The 18,720-nt window shown below is 39.3% G+C and overlaps 1 protein-coding gene across 3 annotated transcripts; it reads left to right on the forward strand.

The window, feature by feature from the left end:
* The first annotated feature begins 2,122 nt into the window (after positions 1 to 2,122).
* LOC133470870 (cytochrome c-b-like) lies at positions 2,123 to 18,688 on the forward strand. Of its 3 annotated transcripts, XM_061759780.1 has the most exons (5): positions 2,123 to 2,303; positions 14,495 to 14,631; positions 15,717 to 16,069; positions 17,859 to 18,036; positions 18,445 to 18,688. In XM_061759780.1, exons 1-5 carry the CDS (start codon positions 2,200 to 2,202, stop codon positions 18,594 to 18,596), a joined length of 924 nt encoding a protein of 307 aa, XP_061615764.1. In that variant the 5' UTR covers positions 2,123 to 2,199; the 3' UTR covers positions 18,597 to 18,688. The 3 variants fall into 3 exon arrangements, with proteins under 3 accessions (XP_061615764.1, XP_061615765.1, XP_061615766.1); XM_061759781.1 differs by lacking the exons at positions 2,123 to 2,303; positions 14,495 to 14,631; positions 15,717 to 16,069 and adding an exon at positions 17,438 to 17,597; XM_061759782.1 differs by lacking the exons at positions 2,123 to 2,303; positions 14,495 to 14,631; positions 15,717 to 16,069 and adding an exon at positions 17,606 to 17,772.
* The last annotated feature ends 32 nt before the right edge of the window (positions 18,689 to 18,720 follow it).

Consider the following 18,720-nt stretch of genomic DNA (forward strand, 5'->3'; position numbering starts at 1 on the left):
TCAGCGCCTCCCTTGTGTCTACGTGAGAGTATTGCTCTGTCGTCAGCCCTTTCAGTCGCACCATTGATAGATGTGACGGGGTGAGGCAAGGAGAGAGGGAATCTACTCTTTTCACCGTCGGACGGCTCTATTGAGAGTGCACAGGGGGAATTTCAGCCCTCCCTCGTCTAACCAGTCGCTCTTTTCTGCTCATGCAGTCAAGCGGAGAAAATCGGAAGTCCACTTCGTTGATGGAGAGTGAGGGTTTTGGGCAAGTTTAGATGTTTTTCTCATCACCTACGGGAGACTGTCAACACCTCAGATTTCAGGTTGACACACTTTATAGTCAGCAGTGTGCAAAATTTGCTTTCATTTTTCTTTCCAATATCTTCCATTTTTTCTCACTTTGCGTCTCTATTCATCTGCCCTTACGTCTATCTGTCAATTCAACTGTTTAATCTGGCAGCATCTGTCATTTGTCTTGTCACATTAATCATCCGTCCGTTAGATCATCCATCTTTCAAGCGACGCACTCATATGCTTTTCAGTGCATCCCATTCATCTGTCTGTGCTGCTTTTGTGCACGAGATGGATGTTGTTGTGGCTGTCTCCGACATCTCAACGTCGTTCTGCAGACTCTCGATGACAGATCCAAAGAAGAAAATGGCTCAACTCTCATGCATTCCCAAAGATAATCCCAAAACACACCTGGGCATCACACTGCTTAGGTAACACATGCACTGTATTGACAACTGCCTAGCTGAATTACCGGTAATCAATCGGGTTGTGCCAGAATCTCGATTCTTCATCTTACAAAGTCATGTTGGACAATTCCATGATTCCAGCTTCACAGGACCACGTAGAGGAAGGCCCTATTGTACTCCAGCATGGTCCAGAATAGCATGGATGAATTTATTGTGGCAGAACTCCGACCTCAATCCCATCAAACACATCAGTGACCTCAGACACGACAAATGTTCTCCTGGATGAATGGCCAACATTTTCCACAGACTTACTCACAAAGTGGGAGCTGCAAGTCCCTATTTTGTTCCATTTTCGCTGTACGGATTAGGGGTAGAAACACATTGATGCATGATAATGAAACTGTTTTACTTGATCTTCTCTTTGAAATCTGCAAATATTTATAAATCCGAGGGTCCAGTGCTGCCACTTTCATGAAAACATGAGTAGAAAATATGGCTTTTTTTTTTTGTCATGCTCCACGATTGATCAGCTTGCCTTGATCTGTCAAATCATCTGGCATCAGGATTTTACTTTATATGTCCTTGTATCATTGGCTATGTATCGAAATTGCAACGACCTCAGTGATGGAGATGCACAACCCGAGTAGGTGTAACGGTCATCTGTCCCAAAACTTTTCTCTGTATAGTTACAGAAGCATGCTGAGTCCCATGACCTTCTATACCTGTTGTTTTCCCCTCACATGCCAGGTACACAGCTACTCTTAAACGAGGCTCACTAACACACAGAGGAAGGTTTCAGAGGGACGTAAACAAGTTGTGTAACGCCTGGGAAGTGAGTTAAATGAATAGAGTGGGTCCATTTTCGGTGTGTGTGAGTGTGTATGTATGTGTGCAGCTATAGACGGCTTTGACAGGGGGTTAGAAGCCAGGGGCCTCTCTCAGTCGTTTTTTTAGCAAGTGAGTGAAATACAGGCCTGGTTGTCAAGGTGACGAGGCCTTGACACCTCAACCACTAAACTCTCACCAAGGAAATACACTAACGCACACAAACTATCCCTCCTTTTTCTTAGTCCATGCGTGCGCTTTCTCCACATTTCTTTGTTGAGCATTGTTGTATTTGGTTATCCCCTCCTGAATGCAAGTTCATACTTGGCACACATTCACCTTTGTTCATGCTCAGACAAGTTTAGAAGACCTACTTGTACCTCACATTCAGGTGAGACGGTGCTGAGAGAGAACAAAGTTAAGCGAGGAATTAAAGCTTGTTCATACTCGCTTGGACGGCGACCGCGCTGACGTCACTGCGGCTGTCCCTCGCGTAGTTTTCCTTTATACTCGAGCGCAACCCACGCGCGCAGTTTTGAAAATGTACTGCAGTTCACCTCCAAGTCGGGGTGTCGCTTCGGCTGGTATTGGCTAGGACACCACAAGGTGGAGTTTCCTCTGCATTTTTTTGGGGCCATTTCCAGTAGCCATTTTTACTTTCCTTTCAGTAACAAGGAAGAAAGCAACAACAATGGCGACCGTGGAACAGTGTCTGCTGGAACAAATGGACCTAGATGACCAGAGGATACGTTTAATTGTGCAACAAAATCGATCGGGAAGGTGGCGGCGTAGATGGTATGTAGAACCAAGGGGCAAGCTGAGTACGTCATCACAGCATGTGACTAAAACGGACCAATCGCGAGAGATGATCTCCGCGGCGTTCGACGCGCAGCCACAATTTTTGCCGTGGGCGCGTCAACCTACGCAGAGGGGCCGTGCGGGGCAAATTCGTAGGTCACATGATGCAATGCGGGCGTTGTCGGCCGCGGGAGTATAAAGAGGCCTTTACAAGGAAAAGGGAGGTTAAAGAAATGAGAGGAGGGGTGGTACAAGAGAGAGAAACATGTCGAGTGATTGTATATCATTTTCCTAATTTATTATTTGAAAACCGCAATCACTCACTTTTGCCGACATGAAACCTGTTATTTTTGGTTTCCTTTGTGCGGTTTGTTTGACAGCGAGGAGGAGCAGCACTATGCCGTACCTGTCAAAGCTTGTCACTACTCTTTAGTACCCTGCGGGTCCACAAATACAGATACACTGTAAGTTAATTTACTTTATATGACAAATACAGTGCGCCTAAAGTAATTTACTGAGTAATATTTTTAACCACACCACATAAACTGCGGTTATTTTGTGGTATTGTCTAAAGGCAAACAAGCCTATCAACTATTATCTTTTGCAGGCATGTCTAAAGTCCAGGAGGGAGGCCATTTCCGGCATATTCTAGAAACGTCATTTAACACAGCCTTTATAAACTTAATATTTATCTGCAATGTACTTCTCACTTTTGATACTTGGTGGCGATGTGTCTACCTATTGATCTAGCTAACCCGGCGCTAAATCGGGAAGTATTTAATTGGCCATATATCTCACTGTTTAAGGCTAAATGTTGATGAATACAATTATATTATATAATCAATAACCATATAATTATACATTTTCTTGTAAAGTATTGGATCCCACCGTAATAGGCTATGAGTGTGTATAGGAATGCATCTTATTTTATCTCAGGTAAGACAGAATGTCAAGCACATTTGAGTCAGCTTAAACAATTCAAAAACAGTTTGCATACACACTCTGGCCACTTTAAGGCCACCAGCAGGGTGGAGTGGCTTTCTCATTAATGTCAAGCCTCTGACATGAGGGTGTCAGTGGCTGAGTGGGATTTCCAAATTTTCTCGTGCGGGGCTGTGTTTTAGAACCAAAACCAGGCATTAGGAGGCATAAATTTGGGCACACGATCTTTCAGCAAGAACCGCTTTGACAGTGCACCTCTGCAGATTGTAGCTTATGCATTAAATTAAAGGCAGATGTAAAAGTTGCACATACCGTCCACTATGTATTTTTTGCATTTAAGAGGTGGAGCTCGAGTCACATTACTTGACTTGAATCAGACTCGAGTTGCCAATTTTAGGACTCGCATTTCTAAAGACTGATGAAAGACTCGACTTCGGCTTGATATTCAAGAGACTCAAGTTTGACTTGACTTTTCAAGGCATTCTACTTATGCTTGTCAATCTACATTGTGGCATTATTTTTACAGAAAAGTATTTCTTTGTGTGTACTTCACACAAACCTGGCAACCCACTGCATGCTATAATGCGCAGTGCTTAGGCCACTGAAACATGTACAGATGTGCAGTACTGTATTGTGGAAGGAGGTCAAAAAAATCATTACATTTGTAGTCACGTACTATGTTTTAGAGAAAATTGGGAAAAACAGAATTGCAACATGCAAGGTTTGCAACTCCAAGATAACAGACACAACAACTACGACATCTAACTTGATCCGTCACTATGAAACCCAGAGACGCAGGTAAGCTATGTTAGCTATTAAGTGAAAAATACATGACCTGCTCGACATTATGGGGAGGCTCGACATGACTTGCTTGATTTTTGCAGCAGTAACTTAGGAAACTTGAAGGTTAAGACTTGACTTATTTGCAACTTTCACATGTGAGACTTACTACCACATTTGCATTGAAGCATCCCAAGTCAACTAAGCTGCTAACTGTTGAGTCTGCACAATTTTATCTCGTGGCAAGGCTAATGCAAAAGAACAGCTGAAATGTTAAAATTTTGAATCTGCTTGAACTGGAATAAATACATGCATAATACACCAACATACATAGTTCGCTTTTGTTAATCATCATTCACTCATTAGTTTCTTGGACATGAGGCAATAACCTTTATTCCAAGACAAGACGTTTCCTCAGAATAATCAAGCTCTGATGAAGATGCACTTGGAATCAATATTTTAATCTTGAAATCAAATGAATTGCTCATGTGTCAAGTATACTTTAGATCGAATCTTTGAAGACTGCCCTGATTTAAGATAGAGTAGGCTATGTTAAAATGAGTTATAGTTTAAGCGGTTCTTGCTCATCCACTTTACAGTGGTAACGGCAAAAAGAGCATTCAGCCTTGATTTCAAAGGGAATTAGAAATTACCCGTGCACAAGCTAATTTTCCACATGGTCTATAACGATGCAAAGAGAGGAAAAAAACATGGAAAATCATCATGCTTAATGCAAAATACAAATAGATACGAATATATTAGTTGAATATACCAGACGTTTTGTGGTATTCTGAGTGTGTTCAAGTGTGTTGAATCCATTTTCTCTCGCCTTTCACCATTGTTGCGCTACAAAAAGCTCACATATGTTCTCATTGTGAAAGTTCACACGCGAGATTCTGCATCTTGGCTTTGTTAATCATCTTCATTTCATATTTCAAAGACCTAATTAGTCATATCTATAATACTATGCTAATGTAAAACGAGCATGATTCCTGGTTCACTTTGGGACCTCTGGGGGTCCTGGAGGTAAGGAGGTCCCATCTCCCACTCACTCTCGACAAGAGCAGATGGCCCTAGCTGGGTTGGGCAGCATGAATGAGACGCTTTTGTCTCTGGATGTAGTGTAGCTGCTTAGCCCAGATGGCTTTTGTACCTTTTGTTTATGCTGACTTTCTGCACAGTGGCCCACTGGCTGCTGGCTGCTGTCTGCTACAGTGGGTGGTAGTTTTGCACTCACTCTCATTAGTCTCTCTCTCTGACATTTTGTGACACTTATTGTGTACATTTGGTTCACATCAATGCTTTTTGGCATAACAATGAAGAAAAACATGATTGCTATTGCAAAATATACCGAAACAAATCTTTCACGTGAATAGACATTCAAACATGAAAAGTAACTTGAGACTATTGGTCCCATGGCATCAAAATAATTTTCTGGTAAATCATTCAATTATGGATTCATGGTTTGTAAATAAACATTCATATTCAGATTTTAGGAATTCTGGACATCAATGTCAGTTGATGAGGCCTGTTATGTAGTTAATATAGTTTTCTTCAGTATACGTAAACATATTTTTTATGTATGTGTTCATTTGTGCTTTTTCTTATTTCAGCAGGTTTTTCTAGTGTAAATGTATATTTTGAAATTCTCCCATTTTAAAAACTCAAATGATGTTTAATACAAATCGAACTGGTAATAACTGGTATAAATCACCATAAAACCGACATAAATTAAAAAATGTGATTTGTGACTTTGATTTAATTGTGAATCGTACAATGCTTTAATCATTCAACAATGAAACACATGTAAAAGCAGTAGTCAATATTTGAGAACTTAGCAGTGCATGTGATGGAGCAATGCTCAGCGTGTGCAAGGGGTGTGGTGAAAAACATGTTGTAAAAGCAGTAGTCAATATTTTGGAACTTATCAGTGTACGTGACGGAGTAATCGCAAAGGGCATGAAGGGGTTTGTGGCCTCAAATAGTCTTGTAGGAAGTTGGGTGCTGTTTAATGGATGCGTGGGGCTGAGGGATGGATAGTGCAACTAAATTTGTATTCAATGTGGCTGTTCTAACCATAATAATGATTATTATTTTTATTTTTTTAGGCTGCACATAGAAATAGTGGTTAGTGCGTCTGCCTACCAAATTCAAATTGGTGTGAATGGTTGTTTGTCTATATGTGTGACTGGCAACCAGTCCAGGGTGTACCGCATATTTCGCTCAATGTCAGCTGGGATAGGCTCCAACACTAATGTGGACAAGCAGTATAGAAGATAGATGGAGGGATCTTTTTTCAACTTCAGCTTCCTCCGATAGACACACCTGAAATTCAACACATTTTCCTGTACATTTAAATCCCATTGAAAGGTTCCCACAAGAATCCTGAAATTCTGCAAGCCTTACGTCTGACCCACACACAGGTATTTGTAACCCCTGCTGACAGGGAGAGGGGGCGCCAAGGGGATGCCACTCAAACTGTAAGACAAGCATGAGTGTGTGTGTGTTGTCATCTTCAACTAACCGCAAAGACTCACGGCATGGCACACTTTCCTTTGCTCCGCTAACAGCTAATTTACTCCTTAGATCAAGTCAGATGTCTAATGAATCCGCACATGAATGCTAACAAAGACCTTGGATGACCTCCCTTGCAAATGTGCCTGTACGCACCGGAATGTTATCATTGCTTGATCTCGTCATGCTAGGTTGGGGGGGGGGATCGTGTGTTCTTCGGTGCCCTCGGGTGGGGGGCCTCGGCAGTGCGGTGGCAGGCTTCAGAGTGTGGCTAAATCCCCACCAGAGACAGTCTGCCTGGCAGCTTGGTACTTCAACAGCCTGTATTTACAACAACCGCTGGAAGAGAGGGATCCGGTTACCGCATGGGATATATACAACGCATCAATCAGCGGGCGGACGCGTGGGTAGGGCAGAGGCTGTTATGGTTCAATGTTGTGGTGGTTTTATTACTGTCTGTAAACCTTCACACATACCTACCATAGGTGTGCACACAAGGACGCAAACACAAAACACACAAGGATTTTCTGTGGGTCCAGAGTGCAATCCAGTGTTTCAGCCTCAATCTTTCCCTCAGCTCAGATCAAATGCAACAGCCAGCAACTAAAGATGAGGTCACTATCCCACAGCTGTCCCTACCACTCAGTGCTGCACGCAGTGTGTACCAGGGTGTGTGTTTCTATGTGTGTAAATGGTGCTACTGAGGTCAAATTGGACTCTCCCCGACTTTCCCTCAAAACTCTGGGGATCCGACAGGCCGCGCTGAAAGCTCTGATCCAGATCAAGTTGCTTTGTATGAGGTACAAACAAGCGCAGACACACACGCAAAAAGCCGCACATGCCAAAGTGAGCTGCCGGGAACGGCAAACGGAGAGAGTGGAAAAAGGAGGGGAAGTGGAGGGAGAAAAGCGGGGATGATTTTACAGTACGGCTATGACACACACACGCACGCACACACACACAAAATCAGAAAAAAAAAATTTAAGCACACAAAAGTGACACAAATGTGTGTGCTTAAATACTGGAAACAGAAATAAACTTAATATACACAAGGGTATTAGGGCCACAATGAAAAAAGAAAAACTATGCAAATACAATATTATAAGAATACAGATGTAATTTTACAATTACAGTAAAGGCACCTGTATTAAAAGAATAACATAATTTGTAATATTATGAGAAAAAGGTGCAACTTTATAAGACAAGACAAATGTTCTAAAGAAGAAAAAGAACAGAATTTAACATCAAGAGAAACTTTTACGAGAAATAGGTCGCAATATTTTGAGAATAAAGTGTAAAAATACATTTTAAGGGGGGGCGGGAAAGGTCATACATATCATTTAGGCAACATGTTACGTTCACATCTTAAGGTTTAAAGGTTACGGGGAAAATGTATTCAAACTAATTAGGTCCACAATTTTTATGCACAGCATTGAATACCCAAGGCAGATATTCCAAAATCACTCGTGTATATCAAATGCTCTAAATACTGATGAGGCTCACCTGACTGAGTTTTATGTATTTTTAATTGAACAGTTTCAATCCCTAAAGCTCATATATTTTTTATGAACCAATATACAAGATTCAAATGATCTCTCTATTCATTCTTTATCGACCACGACCGCAGTCGCAGTAATTGCCGACATGGTCGTCACCTTGATAATAATTGTCAACGCTGCATTCTTCTTGCTCCAAAGATATTACGAATTTATAGAAAACTTCTTTTAGTTAATCAGATATAGTAATGCCACCTTCCTTCTTGAAGTATTGCTTTGTTTTACTTGCAAGACTGAAGAGCTGTTCTTTCTGTGTTGGACTATGGGCATATCAATACAACTTTATTACTGTATTATAGCCTGACAGACAACGTATGACACTAGCCTATCACTAATGATAAAGAAGCTGGTTAATCATTAGTAGCAGTTTTTCTCAACTTTTTCCTTTGTTAGATTGTTTTAACAAGTATTTATAATTCAACCGGATGTTACCCTTTTCAAACAGTATACACTTTTTATACATATAACAGTATAAAATTCAATATAAAATTATTCAAATGCTGTATCTAAGACAAATAACTAGCCACACAATCACTGGACTAATTTTAAAATAACTGCTTTTCAAGAATGCCCTAATAACTGAATCAGGAAATATTAAAAGGCAGTAAGCACAGAGATAAAGTGATTAATGCAGTAATAATTATGCATAACGGCACACTTAATGTAACATATAACTACAGTCTTGATTTATTGAGGTTAACGTATCAGAGGTTGAAAGCTTCCTGGAAATGAACCATGAGAATGGATGTTGTAACTGTACGCAGCTGCAAGAGTGCTGTAAGCTCTTCAATACTATATGTCCTGTTTAAAGGCCGCAATATATGCATCCATTTAATAATAGATTTTGTTATCATTCACATGTGATCATAAACCTACATAATGCACATCACTGAATCTAATTTGGCATTACAGTGATCTCAATGTAGTACAAGCCCGGCATGTTCTGCCTCAGTTCTGGAAGATTGTTGCATGTACAATTACAGTTGGGCCAATAGAGTTAGAATGAGGCATTTTAATATTGCATTTACTTTGGATTCAAACTACTGTATGTGCCATTAGAATAACTAGTTAATGTAAATATGTAATAATTTGACAAGGAAACTAACTAATAACTTCATGGATACTCAGAGATCAAACTAACTTTTTACTACAGTGCTAATGTATTTTTATTTAACTAAATTTCACACTCACTTTCCATATAGCGACTGAACATCCCAAAACAAGTGCACGTTGCCTCTCAGTTTGATATGACAAATCTGTTAAATGCTGGCGTTAGTATGACCTAAATTATGCAAGCGCCGATCATCATAGTGACTTCTGGTAATATACAGAGTAGTAAACAAGCTCAAGTTAAAGGAAAAGGTTATAAATATGATCAGAACAAGGAAATGGCCAACAGGGGGCTTCAAATTGACTTTACCCATGTTAACTTTATTGTTTAGAGTCGCATTAACAGAGACAATTATTTTGTAGGTTTTACACAAGGTAGTATTTGTTACCACACTCAAATTGTTACAAAAAAACCGCCACTACATCCCAAATCATTTTTAACCCCCCATAACTGGGGAATTAAATTCATAGTGTCAGATGGCAACTATGAATGATATTGAAGAACCTGAGATGTCCTAAATATATAATACTGAGTGGAAATCAGTTTTGAGTGACTGAAGATTGATTTATTTAACGGTACTTTCAGGACAAATTGTATTTATTTGCCAAGGTTACAAACTTAATATTGTAGACAAAGCAATAAACAATACATTTGCAATGAACCAATTAAGCAAGAAGGAAACTCAACACAACTAATATTGCCTCTTTTTTTTTTTTTTTTTTTTAACTGTGTATTAAATGTTTGGACAATTAGCAAATAAATGTCATTTACAATAGAGGTTGGATAATTTTGAGTGCAACTGTATACTGGGATTTGGTGGATTAAGTGTGCTTTGGGTAAGTGATAATGTTTAATCTTATTTTTTTTTAACAGAGGAAAATATGGTAAAAAGAAAAGGGTGATGCTGTTATTGTTTTCGCCTGCATGCTTTTACGCTCTGACTGCTTTGCTTTAGGCGCTGTGTAGAGTTCAGCTGCACGGTGGGGAGGGGTTGGAGGTCATAGCGTGGCACTCTGTGTGGGTGTTGAGGCGCTCTTTGACCCCCTCTGACCCACTGAACAGCAGCCAGAGAGAGGGCCCAAAGGTCAGGGGAAACACTGAGGGAAAGAGCATTTTCTCAACCTCTTCAGCGACTCACTGTGCCAATTTGTGCTTCTTTTCTCCTATGTTTTTTCTTCGAAATCTACCCTCCCATCATTGTTCTTGCACACATAATTCTTATAGCAATAAAACGGAATAAAAAGACGCTTTAATTCTAATTGACACAAGATGTCTTCAGAATATATACCGAACAGAGCTGTGAAAGGTTTCCACGGCCCAAAGACCATGAGACTCCGTCAACAGATTACCATCTGAATATAGCCATTTTTAGTTCTTCATTCCTTATTTTTTTTCCCACATAACATCGCATAACTTCTCTTTGTTCCATTAAAGTTAATTGGGTAAAATAAATAAAATGGAGTAGCTAAAAGTCTTGCATTGTGTGACATCTGTTTAAAACAGTAAATCTGAATATATATATATATATATATATATCTATAGTATGCCGATACTATGGCTTTTTTATTTAACGCACACGCACGCACACAGACACACACACACACACCAGGCACCCTTTTTCTCCCTTCAATCATTCATCCCATCCTCCACCTCCTCTCTCTAATCAAGGGTTATTTGCTCAGCTTCCTGCCTGCCTCATCTGTTTTTTCCTCCCTGATTGGTTAATTATTTTCTGCATGCTGATTGGCTTAAATTTTCAACACCTCCTCCTCTCAGCAGTCACCCAAACACCTCCTTCTTTTTTAGGCCAAGCCCTCACTGAGGAGGGCCTCCTTTCAATCTCCGCCCCATTCTAGGCGGTCCTTCAATGCTTTAACAGCAACAGTGCGCCATCTGCTGGATTACAGCTGCTACGTTTTGCATAATGTGTAAAAAAAAAAAAAATACTAAATGACAAAAGGATTTACATAAGATTCAAATGACGGGACCCTACAGATCAACTTGCCAACATTCATACAAACATAGAGAAATAATTCTAAACCAATTAATCCATGGATGGGCAGGGTGGGAGTTCAAGATTTTATAGTAATAATTGAGCAAAAACTAGTCATTTCAGTTTGCATCTGATATTAATTGTCACAGATTTAACACAATCTGTCAGCACGATGAAGCTTGAAGATTTGAGTCTTTATTTTGGTTAACAGATGTGTTAAGGACACGGCTGTCAGAGATCTTCCACACCTAACTCATCCACCCATGCCTTTGTAGACCTTGTTTTGTGCACTGGGGTACAAAGTTGGAAGCATATTGTCCATAATGTCTTGGTCGGCAAGATGAAGACCTGCAAACCCGAGACACCTATGTGATAGTCATCAATCTTCTGATTGATTTATTAATGGATTACTAGAGGTGTCCAGATATTGCTTGTCCAGATAGTGCATTTCTTTGACATTTTCACATAATGGTAGCATGGAATTGGACTCTTATTCACTGTCTTTGATTTGAATTATTTTAAGAGGTTTAATATTTAAAACTGAGGTTCCATCCAATACCATCATGGCAACACAGCACAAACAAATACTGTGAGCCTTTGACAGCATCGGGGCATCTTCCCATACTCTAAATCACATTGCAGGGTTCCTGCAGAAATGGATGCGATCATTGATAAAACTATAAACTGCCAAAAGGATGTGATTGAATGCATCTCTGTGCTGCATGTGCGGGCATGTAAAGTGTTATGACGATGACTCGACTGATGTCTAAAGTGAAGGGGAGGATAAACCCTGACATAAATCATCTCAAAGCGGAGATAACCGCACCATCCCACAAATCACCCAACAAATCCAAGGATGTCCCTCTTCTGGAGAGGAATTCTGGGAACGCTTCCAGATCCCCGACAAGTTAATAGACGAGGGTTACCAAACACGTAATATAATACATTGAGGGTGATTGCATTTGTTGACCTAAACATTCAATTTTTCTGTACCATATTTGGAACTTCGCTCAAAATGCACCCAATGAATGTTTTGTTCATGTGTTACACAAAAATATTTCTAGGACCAAAAAAAAAAAAAAAAAGAGCTGCTTTGTAACAATTAAAGGTTGCATTTTAATCAAGGGTGTTTCCTAGCAAACAGACAGGTGGGAGTGACAGAGAGTAAGAGAGGGCGACAACAGCAAGTAAATGGCAAGATGAAAAGGCCACTTGGGAGGATGGCGAGACATGTACATTAAAAACGTTAGGAAGGAGGAGGAGGCGGAGGAGGAGGAGACAACAATGCCAGTGCAGAAAGGTCTATGGGGGAGTGCTCAGAGAGCTCAGTGAGAGAACAAAGAGAAAGCTGGAAGTACGGGAAAGCTCTCTCTGGACATGACTGTGAAAAACTGTAGTAGAGGGCGCCGTAAATCTGGAAGCCCTTCGTCCACAAGCCAGAGGAGATAGTGTCCAAAGAAGGGTCAAAAAGAGGCTGGAGCTAAATGATAATACAGAAAGATTGACACAAAACATGGCCATAAAATGGCAAGGTTGGTAGTGAAGCACTGAGTGGAGGAGGGAGGGGGGGGGGGGGGGGGGGGGGCTCACCATGGCAACACAGCAAACGGAACGTCAACCGAATTACAAATTCCTAATGAACCTGTGCCTCGCGCTAGGCGTTCCTCACATTCTTTCTGCTTTGGATGCATACAGCTCCGGTGCGTGTGTTCAAATAGGCAAACAGGAATGCTGGGTGACATCATTGCCACATCTGTCTTTGGTTAGATGTTATTCGGAGAATGGCTTAGCTGACCTGCAGCCACTCATCTGCCTGGATCATGTCAAAGATGAAAGACTGTAAAATCTCTTTATCTTTATCTGACAGTCAGTCTACACATGAAAAAAGCTGATTGAAAACAGTTTTTGCCATTTAATTGTATTATATGTGTATATGTGTCATCATATTTAAGAAAATGTCACCTCAAGCACTAACATATAAATATTATTAAATATTCATTCATTCATCTTCCGTTCCGCTTATATATATATATATATATATATATATATATATATATATATATATATATATATATATATATATATATATATATATATTAGAAAATAAAAATGCAAATAACAGATATTATCTTACTATTTGTTTTATTGTCATTCATTCTGTGACACTAAAACAGCAAAATCAGAACAGGTCATTTATATATTCATCCATCCTTTTTCTATAGCGCTTGTCCTCACTAGGGTCACGGGCGTGTTGGAGCCTATCCCAGCTGTCTTCGGCCGAGAGGCGGGGTACACCCTGAACTGGGCGCCAGCCAATCGCAGGGCACATATAAACAAACAACCATTTGCACTCACATTCACACCCACGGGCAATTTAGAGTCTTCAACCAACCTACCACACATGTTTTTGGGACGTGCGAGGAGAAAACTCACGCAAGCACGGGGAGAACATGCAAACTCCACACAGGCGGGGCCGGGATGCGAACCCCGGTCCTCAGAACTGTGAGGCAGATGTGCTAACGTGCCGCATTATTAAATATATTATAATATTTGGCCTCTTTCATAACTACACGAGGCACCCAAATACAAGTGTTAAACACATTTCAAATGCAGTTCTACACCTTCGCAAACTATACCTTCACCTATTGTATAATTATTAAATCTCTGAAAGTGATAGTAAAAATAAGAGGAGAGGCAGAATTCTTCTATTGAATGTTATTTGCAAGTACACCTAATGTGTTCCAAATTGTCTGAGTATAGGATTTAGGTTAAATAACCATTTGAGTATATGAAGTGCTGCCTCCATGAGTGAAAATGCTTTTCTTCTCCTTACGGGCAGAAAAGATGATCAGAAGTGACGCCACCTGCTTGTGCTCTAGTCGACGAAAGACTCATTACAGATCTAAAAATGCTAATAAAAATGTGAACTATTTTTAATTATAAATTGACCCAATTATTGTCACCTCTCAAGCTGGTCTCTCAAGTATGAGCTCCCTCTATATTACTTTAACAAAAGCCCAATGAGCTCATTCATCAGCCCAATTAGGACAGTCATACTGTATAGCCTACCCTCAACGGATATTGTCCTCGCCGGATGAGTATTCATTCAGGAATGTGTTCAGTTTAAATGAGGCTTCCATGTGTCAGTTTGCATGGGTGTCTGTAGCACGCCACGCCACGCCACAGGTGACGTGTTTCGGCAGTGGTCTTTATTAACACAGGTCAGTGGGGATTGAGGTGCATTGGTGTCTACAAGTGTTAATTAACATGGTGACAAAAATCTTACTGTCAGTTCTCTTGATGCTGGGAGGTCACGACGCTGCGACCGTGTCCATCCCGAAGGTCAGTGCGAAATCGATCCGCTGTGGGAAAGACCTGCAGAGTTGCGATCAAGGATGGCACATTGTAAGAATGCATACACACCACCAGGTAAGACTATAAGGTAAGAATTATACTTTTGTGTGCTTGTTGTATGGCAATATTTATTTATGTCATTGACAAGTCATCTTCATACAGGAAGACAACAAGTTATCATTTTTATTATGGATATCTTTTATAATCAATTGAGTACACCCCTCTCTTAATGACATGTCCATTTGTACATGTACAGTAGATATAAAACATCTACACACCCCTGTTCAAATGCTAGGTTTTTGTGATATTAAAAAAAATTATACCAAGATAAATCTTATTTTGTTTTAATTCCACAGTTAATGTGACATATAACCTGTACAACGTAATTAAAATAAATTTTCATCTTTTCGAAAAGGGAGGTAAAAATAAACAATTGAAATAATGTGGCTACCGCTTGTTAGCTGTGATGAAAGTTAATCTGCTCTAGTAGGCTTTTCCTGACATTTTTATTTTTTTATTTTTAGCAGAAGCCTGAAGGTTTTGTGCTAACACTAACTGATATTTCAACCTGTTTATAATTCCATCCCCCTTGTCCAAATATACCTTTTGGAATTATGGCCAACAAGTTGAACCTTGGTTTCATTGGACTATAACATTTGTTTATTTTGCTTAGAATGTCACGGAGTGTCATCAGCAGGTTACAGCAGAGATACAGAGAGACTGGAAGTGTCACAGAAAAGCTTTTAAGTGGATATCCTGGCAATTGTATTAGCCGATTCAGGTTGTCAATTTTGCTGTTCAGCCCCTTGTTAGAGAACTGCACTGAGACATTGAATAGTTGGAAATGTGCATTAAAATGTTGAGAGGTCAAATTAAGTCTACCTCAAATGGACATAGGACATATAGGTTTCATCCTGAAATTTGCCTCTAACTTTTTGCGAGTATTGTAATACTGGATCCAAATTTTACTTTTTGAACTATTAAAATTATATCTACGATATTATAATATGTTGAGATGCACCTGTCTATATAAATATACAACAGTTTAGGGCCTGGGAGGAACAAAAATTATAATTTCAGTCTTTAGAAGAAACGTTTTAAGAAAACTTGAACAATAGCTAACCCAAATAAACATTTAAAAAAATGTCCACTGAAAAAAGGTGAATTGCGGAGGAGTTTGCACCCGGAGCACTTCAAAATAGATCTGGCCCCGACCACAAGGAGAATGAGCCTCCCCACTACTGTTGAGCTCCACCCGCCTGCTGTTAAATCCCCCCACCTGCTCACCACCATGGCCCTATACGCTTTGGGAGCGAAAGATCCTGGTGATTACAAGTCACCTCCCAACAAGCCCCAGAGGTTTGGAAGGTCCTGGGAGGGGATCGAAAAATGTGCTGAATATGTCAGAGAGGTTCAGAACCCAGAAGCACCCCAAAGACAGAGGATAAACATTCTGTGCTGGAGTCTTCTTCAAATGTTAGCCAGAGCCAAGTTGTGGAACAGGCTTGCATTGGTAGGTAAATGTAATGACTAGCCATCTTTTTTTTTCTGTCAAAAAATAGCAAAACAGTTGTGCTCATAAGTTTTCAAAGCCTGGTAGAATTTGTAAGATGCGTACCATTCTTCATCTGAGTGATCAGGTAAATCAGATTTATTTTATTTTTAATGGGATTCAATTTAATCTATAAGGCATTGCAGGATCATGAAAACAAAATTAAGAAATAAAGGACATAATGCGCTGGTACCTGTTCAGTCATCAGTCATATATATATATATATATATATATATATATTTTTTTTTTTTTTTAAATGTCAATATTTCAGAAATTATGTCAGACTATGTTAATTTATGAGCACAACTGTATTATTATATATCTGGATGATTTAGTATTATTTTAAGTGTATTCAAATCTGTAAGTAATTATTAACCGGTGATTTTTTTTTTCCTAAAGTTTTGAGGATTTTAACTTCAGTTTGGAAGAAATTGAGGCACAAATAAAGAGTCTCCAAGAAATCATGAAAATATTTTCAGGGTTTTAGCGTCAGTGGAATGATAAATTTAGATAGCAGGTTCTGTGTAAAGTCATATTGTGTGGCAAATAAGTCTGTATTGTGTGAATTGCCTTTGAAAAGAATTGTTTTTGCTCCCCTCTACTGGTCAATAAAAAGAATACTGCATAACAATAACACTACCGGTAAAGTTGAGTTGTAACCATCCTCGAGACATAGTATATTAATGTAAACTTGTTTTTTTTGCCAGGAAATAATGTTATTATTCGCAGCAAGATAAATATGCTCGTTAACGTTGTGTTTGTGTTTGTCATCAAATCACCTGAATACGTGCTTGATAGCCAACTTCTTCTTTGGTGGTCAACTCTTGACCATGTTTGCAGGTTCGTTTCACTTAAACATCAATTTCATTGCACCTTGAATCACTAAAAGTTGAAACAATATTGTACTGTGTACACTGTTGCCGAATGTTGCCTCAACCTAACTAGCTTAGCTTGCCACTGACGATTCTGATGATTTTTTTCTTAAATCTTTATTTAACATTATAATATATACAACAAAATTATAATGTACATGTAACAAAATGGGTAACTATTACACATACAAAAAAAATATAAAGAACAAATAAACAGAAACAAAATAGCCACATGCCAGTGGTCACGATTACATTTTGTTATTAACATTACATTTGGCAATATTCGCCACCAACGACGAACAGGGGTCAGGTGCGAAATCGTGACGTCACATATACGCGGAAGTGTTTCTGTTTGTGATAGCCCGGTTTACCTGTAAGGTAAATAATTATTTATTATTATTATTATTATTATTATTATTATTATTAATGTTAACATACAATGAACCCTCACTTGGATGAATCACAGATGACTCACCCAGACAAACACACCCTCCTGAAATCCGAGATGTTAGTTTGGAGAGTTGGATAACGTCAGCCCCAGAAAAAAAGAGAAAAAAAAGAAGGGTGGTGCCTCTTATGTCACGAAGTTTAGGCTCCATACCTGAACGAACAGAAAGGTAAGGATGTTTACACTTGTTTACTGAATCCAAAAGTTTTTTTCCCCTTCTCTCCATTTAATGTCACTTTTTGAGCATTATGTCTAGATAACTGTAGTAGATGATCCAGATACACAAACATACTTAATGTCTTGTATAGTAGACATACCACTGGTCCCTATGTTTACGTGTACAGGTAATGATCATTATTGAGAAGAATTCAGATCATTTATCTTGTGCACACAAATAAATTGTTCTTGGTGTATTTTCTTCTCTTCCCAGCTTGTGGCCATGGGGGACGTGGCTAAAGGGAAGAAGGTGTTTGTATTGAAATGTTCCCAGTGTCACACTGTGGAGGAAAGTGGAAAACACAAAGTAGGGCCAAACCTGTGGGGTTTGTTTGGGAGGAAGACAGGACAGGCACCGGGCTTTTCTTATACACGAGCAAATATTGACAAAGGTATGACCCACTGAATTGATGATGCATGTTTTTGTTCGTTGTTACTTCATGTCATACCATTGTTGTATTATAGTATTTTGTTTTGAATTTCTTGAGGTTTTCCTGTGATTGTGAAGTGCCATACAAATACAGAAGAAGTATAGTCGCAAAATAGTGTTATTTGAAGAGGTACTCGTTTTGGTTTTAGATCTGCGGTAGTAAATTGTTTTTAACAGTGTCCCGATTGTTCAATGTACAGCCATTGTAGTAGTACTAGGAAGTAGTCATTTGTTTTTTGTTTTTTTACGTGTGACTGTCTTCAGAGTTGCAGGTCTGAACAGGCAGAGCGGCTCTCTTTGCAGACTCTGATAATGCAGGTCATTGCATACTTTTTATTACAAGCAAGTAAAGTAATGCTTGTTTTTCTAGGTATTATATGGAGTGAAGAGACTTTGATGGTCTACCTTGAAAACCCAAAGAAATATATTCCCGGTACCAAGATGATCTTCGCTGGTCTCAAAAAGAAAAAAGAGAGACAGGATATCATTGCATATTTAAAGGATTCCACCTCACCCAAATAGACGCACGACAACTGCACATGTGTTCTGTAGCTGTGGACAATTTGATCAAGATTCTGTTGAACTACAATATTAAACTATTAATCACATAAAAATGTCTACTACTGGTCATCGCCATCACACTCAA

This window comes from Phyllopteryx taeniolatus, chromosome 21, assembly GCF_024500385.1.
Source record: "Phyllopteryx taeniolatus isolate TA_2022b chromosome 21, UOR_Ptae_1.2, whole genome shotgun sequence".
In the NCBI taxonomy this organism is placed as follows: Eukaryota; Metazoa; Chordata; class Actinopteri; order Syngnathiformes; family Syngnathidae; genus Phyllopteryx; species Phyllopteryx taeniolatus.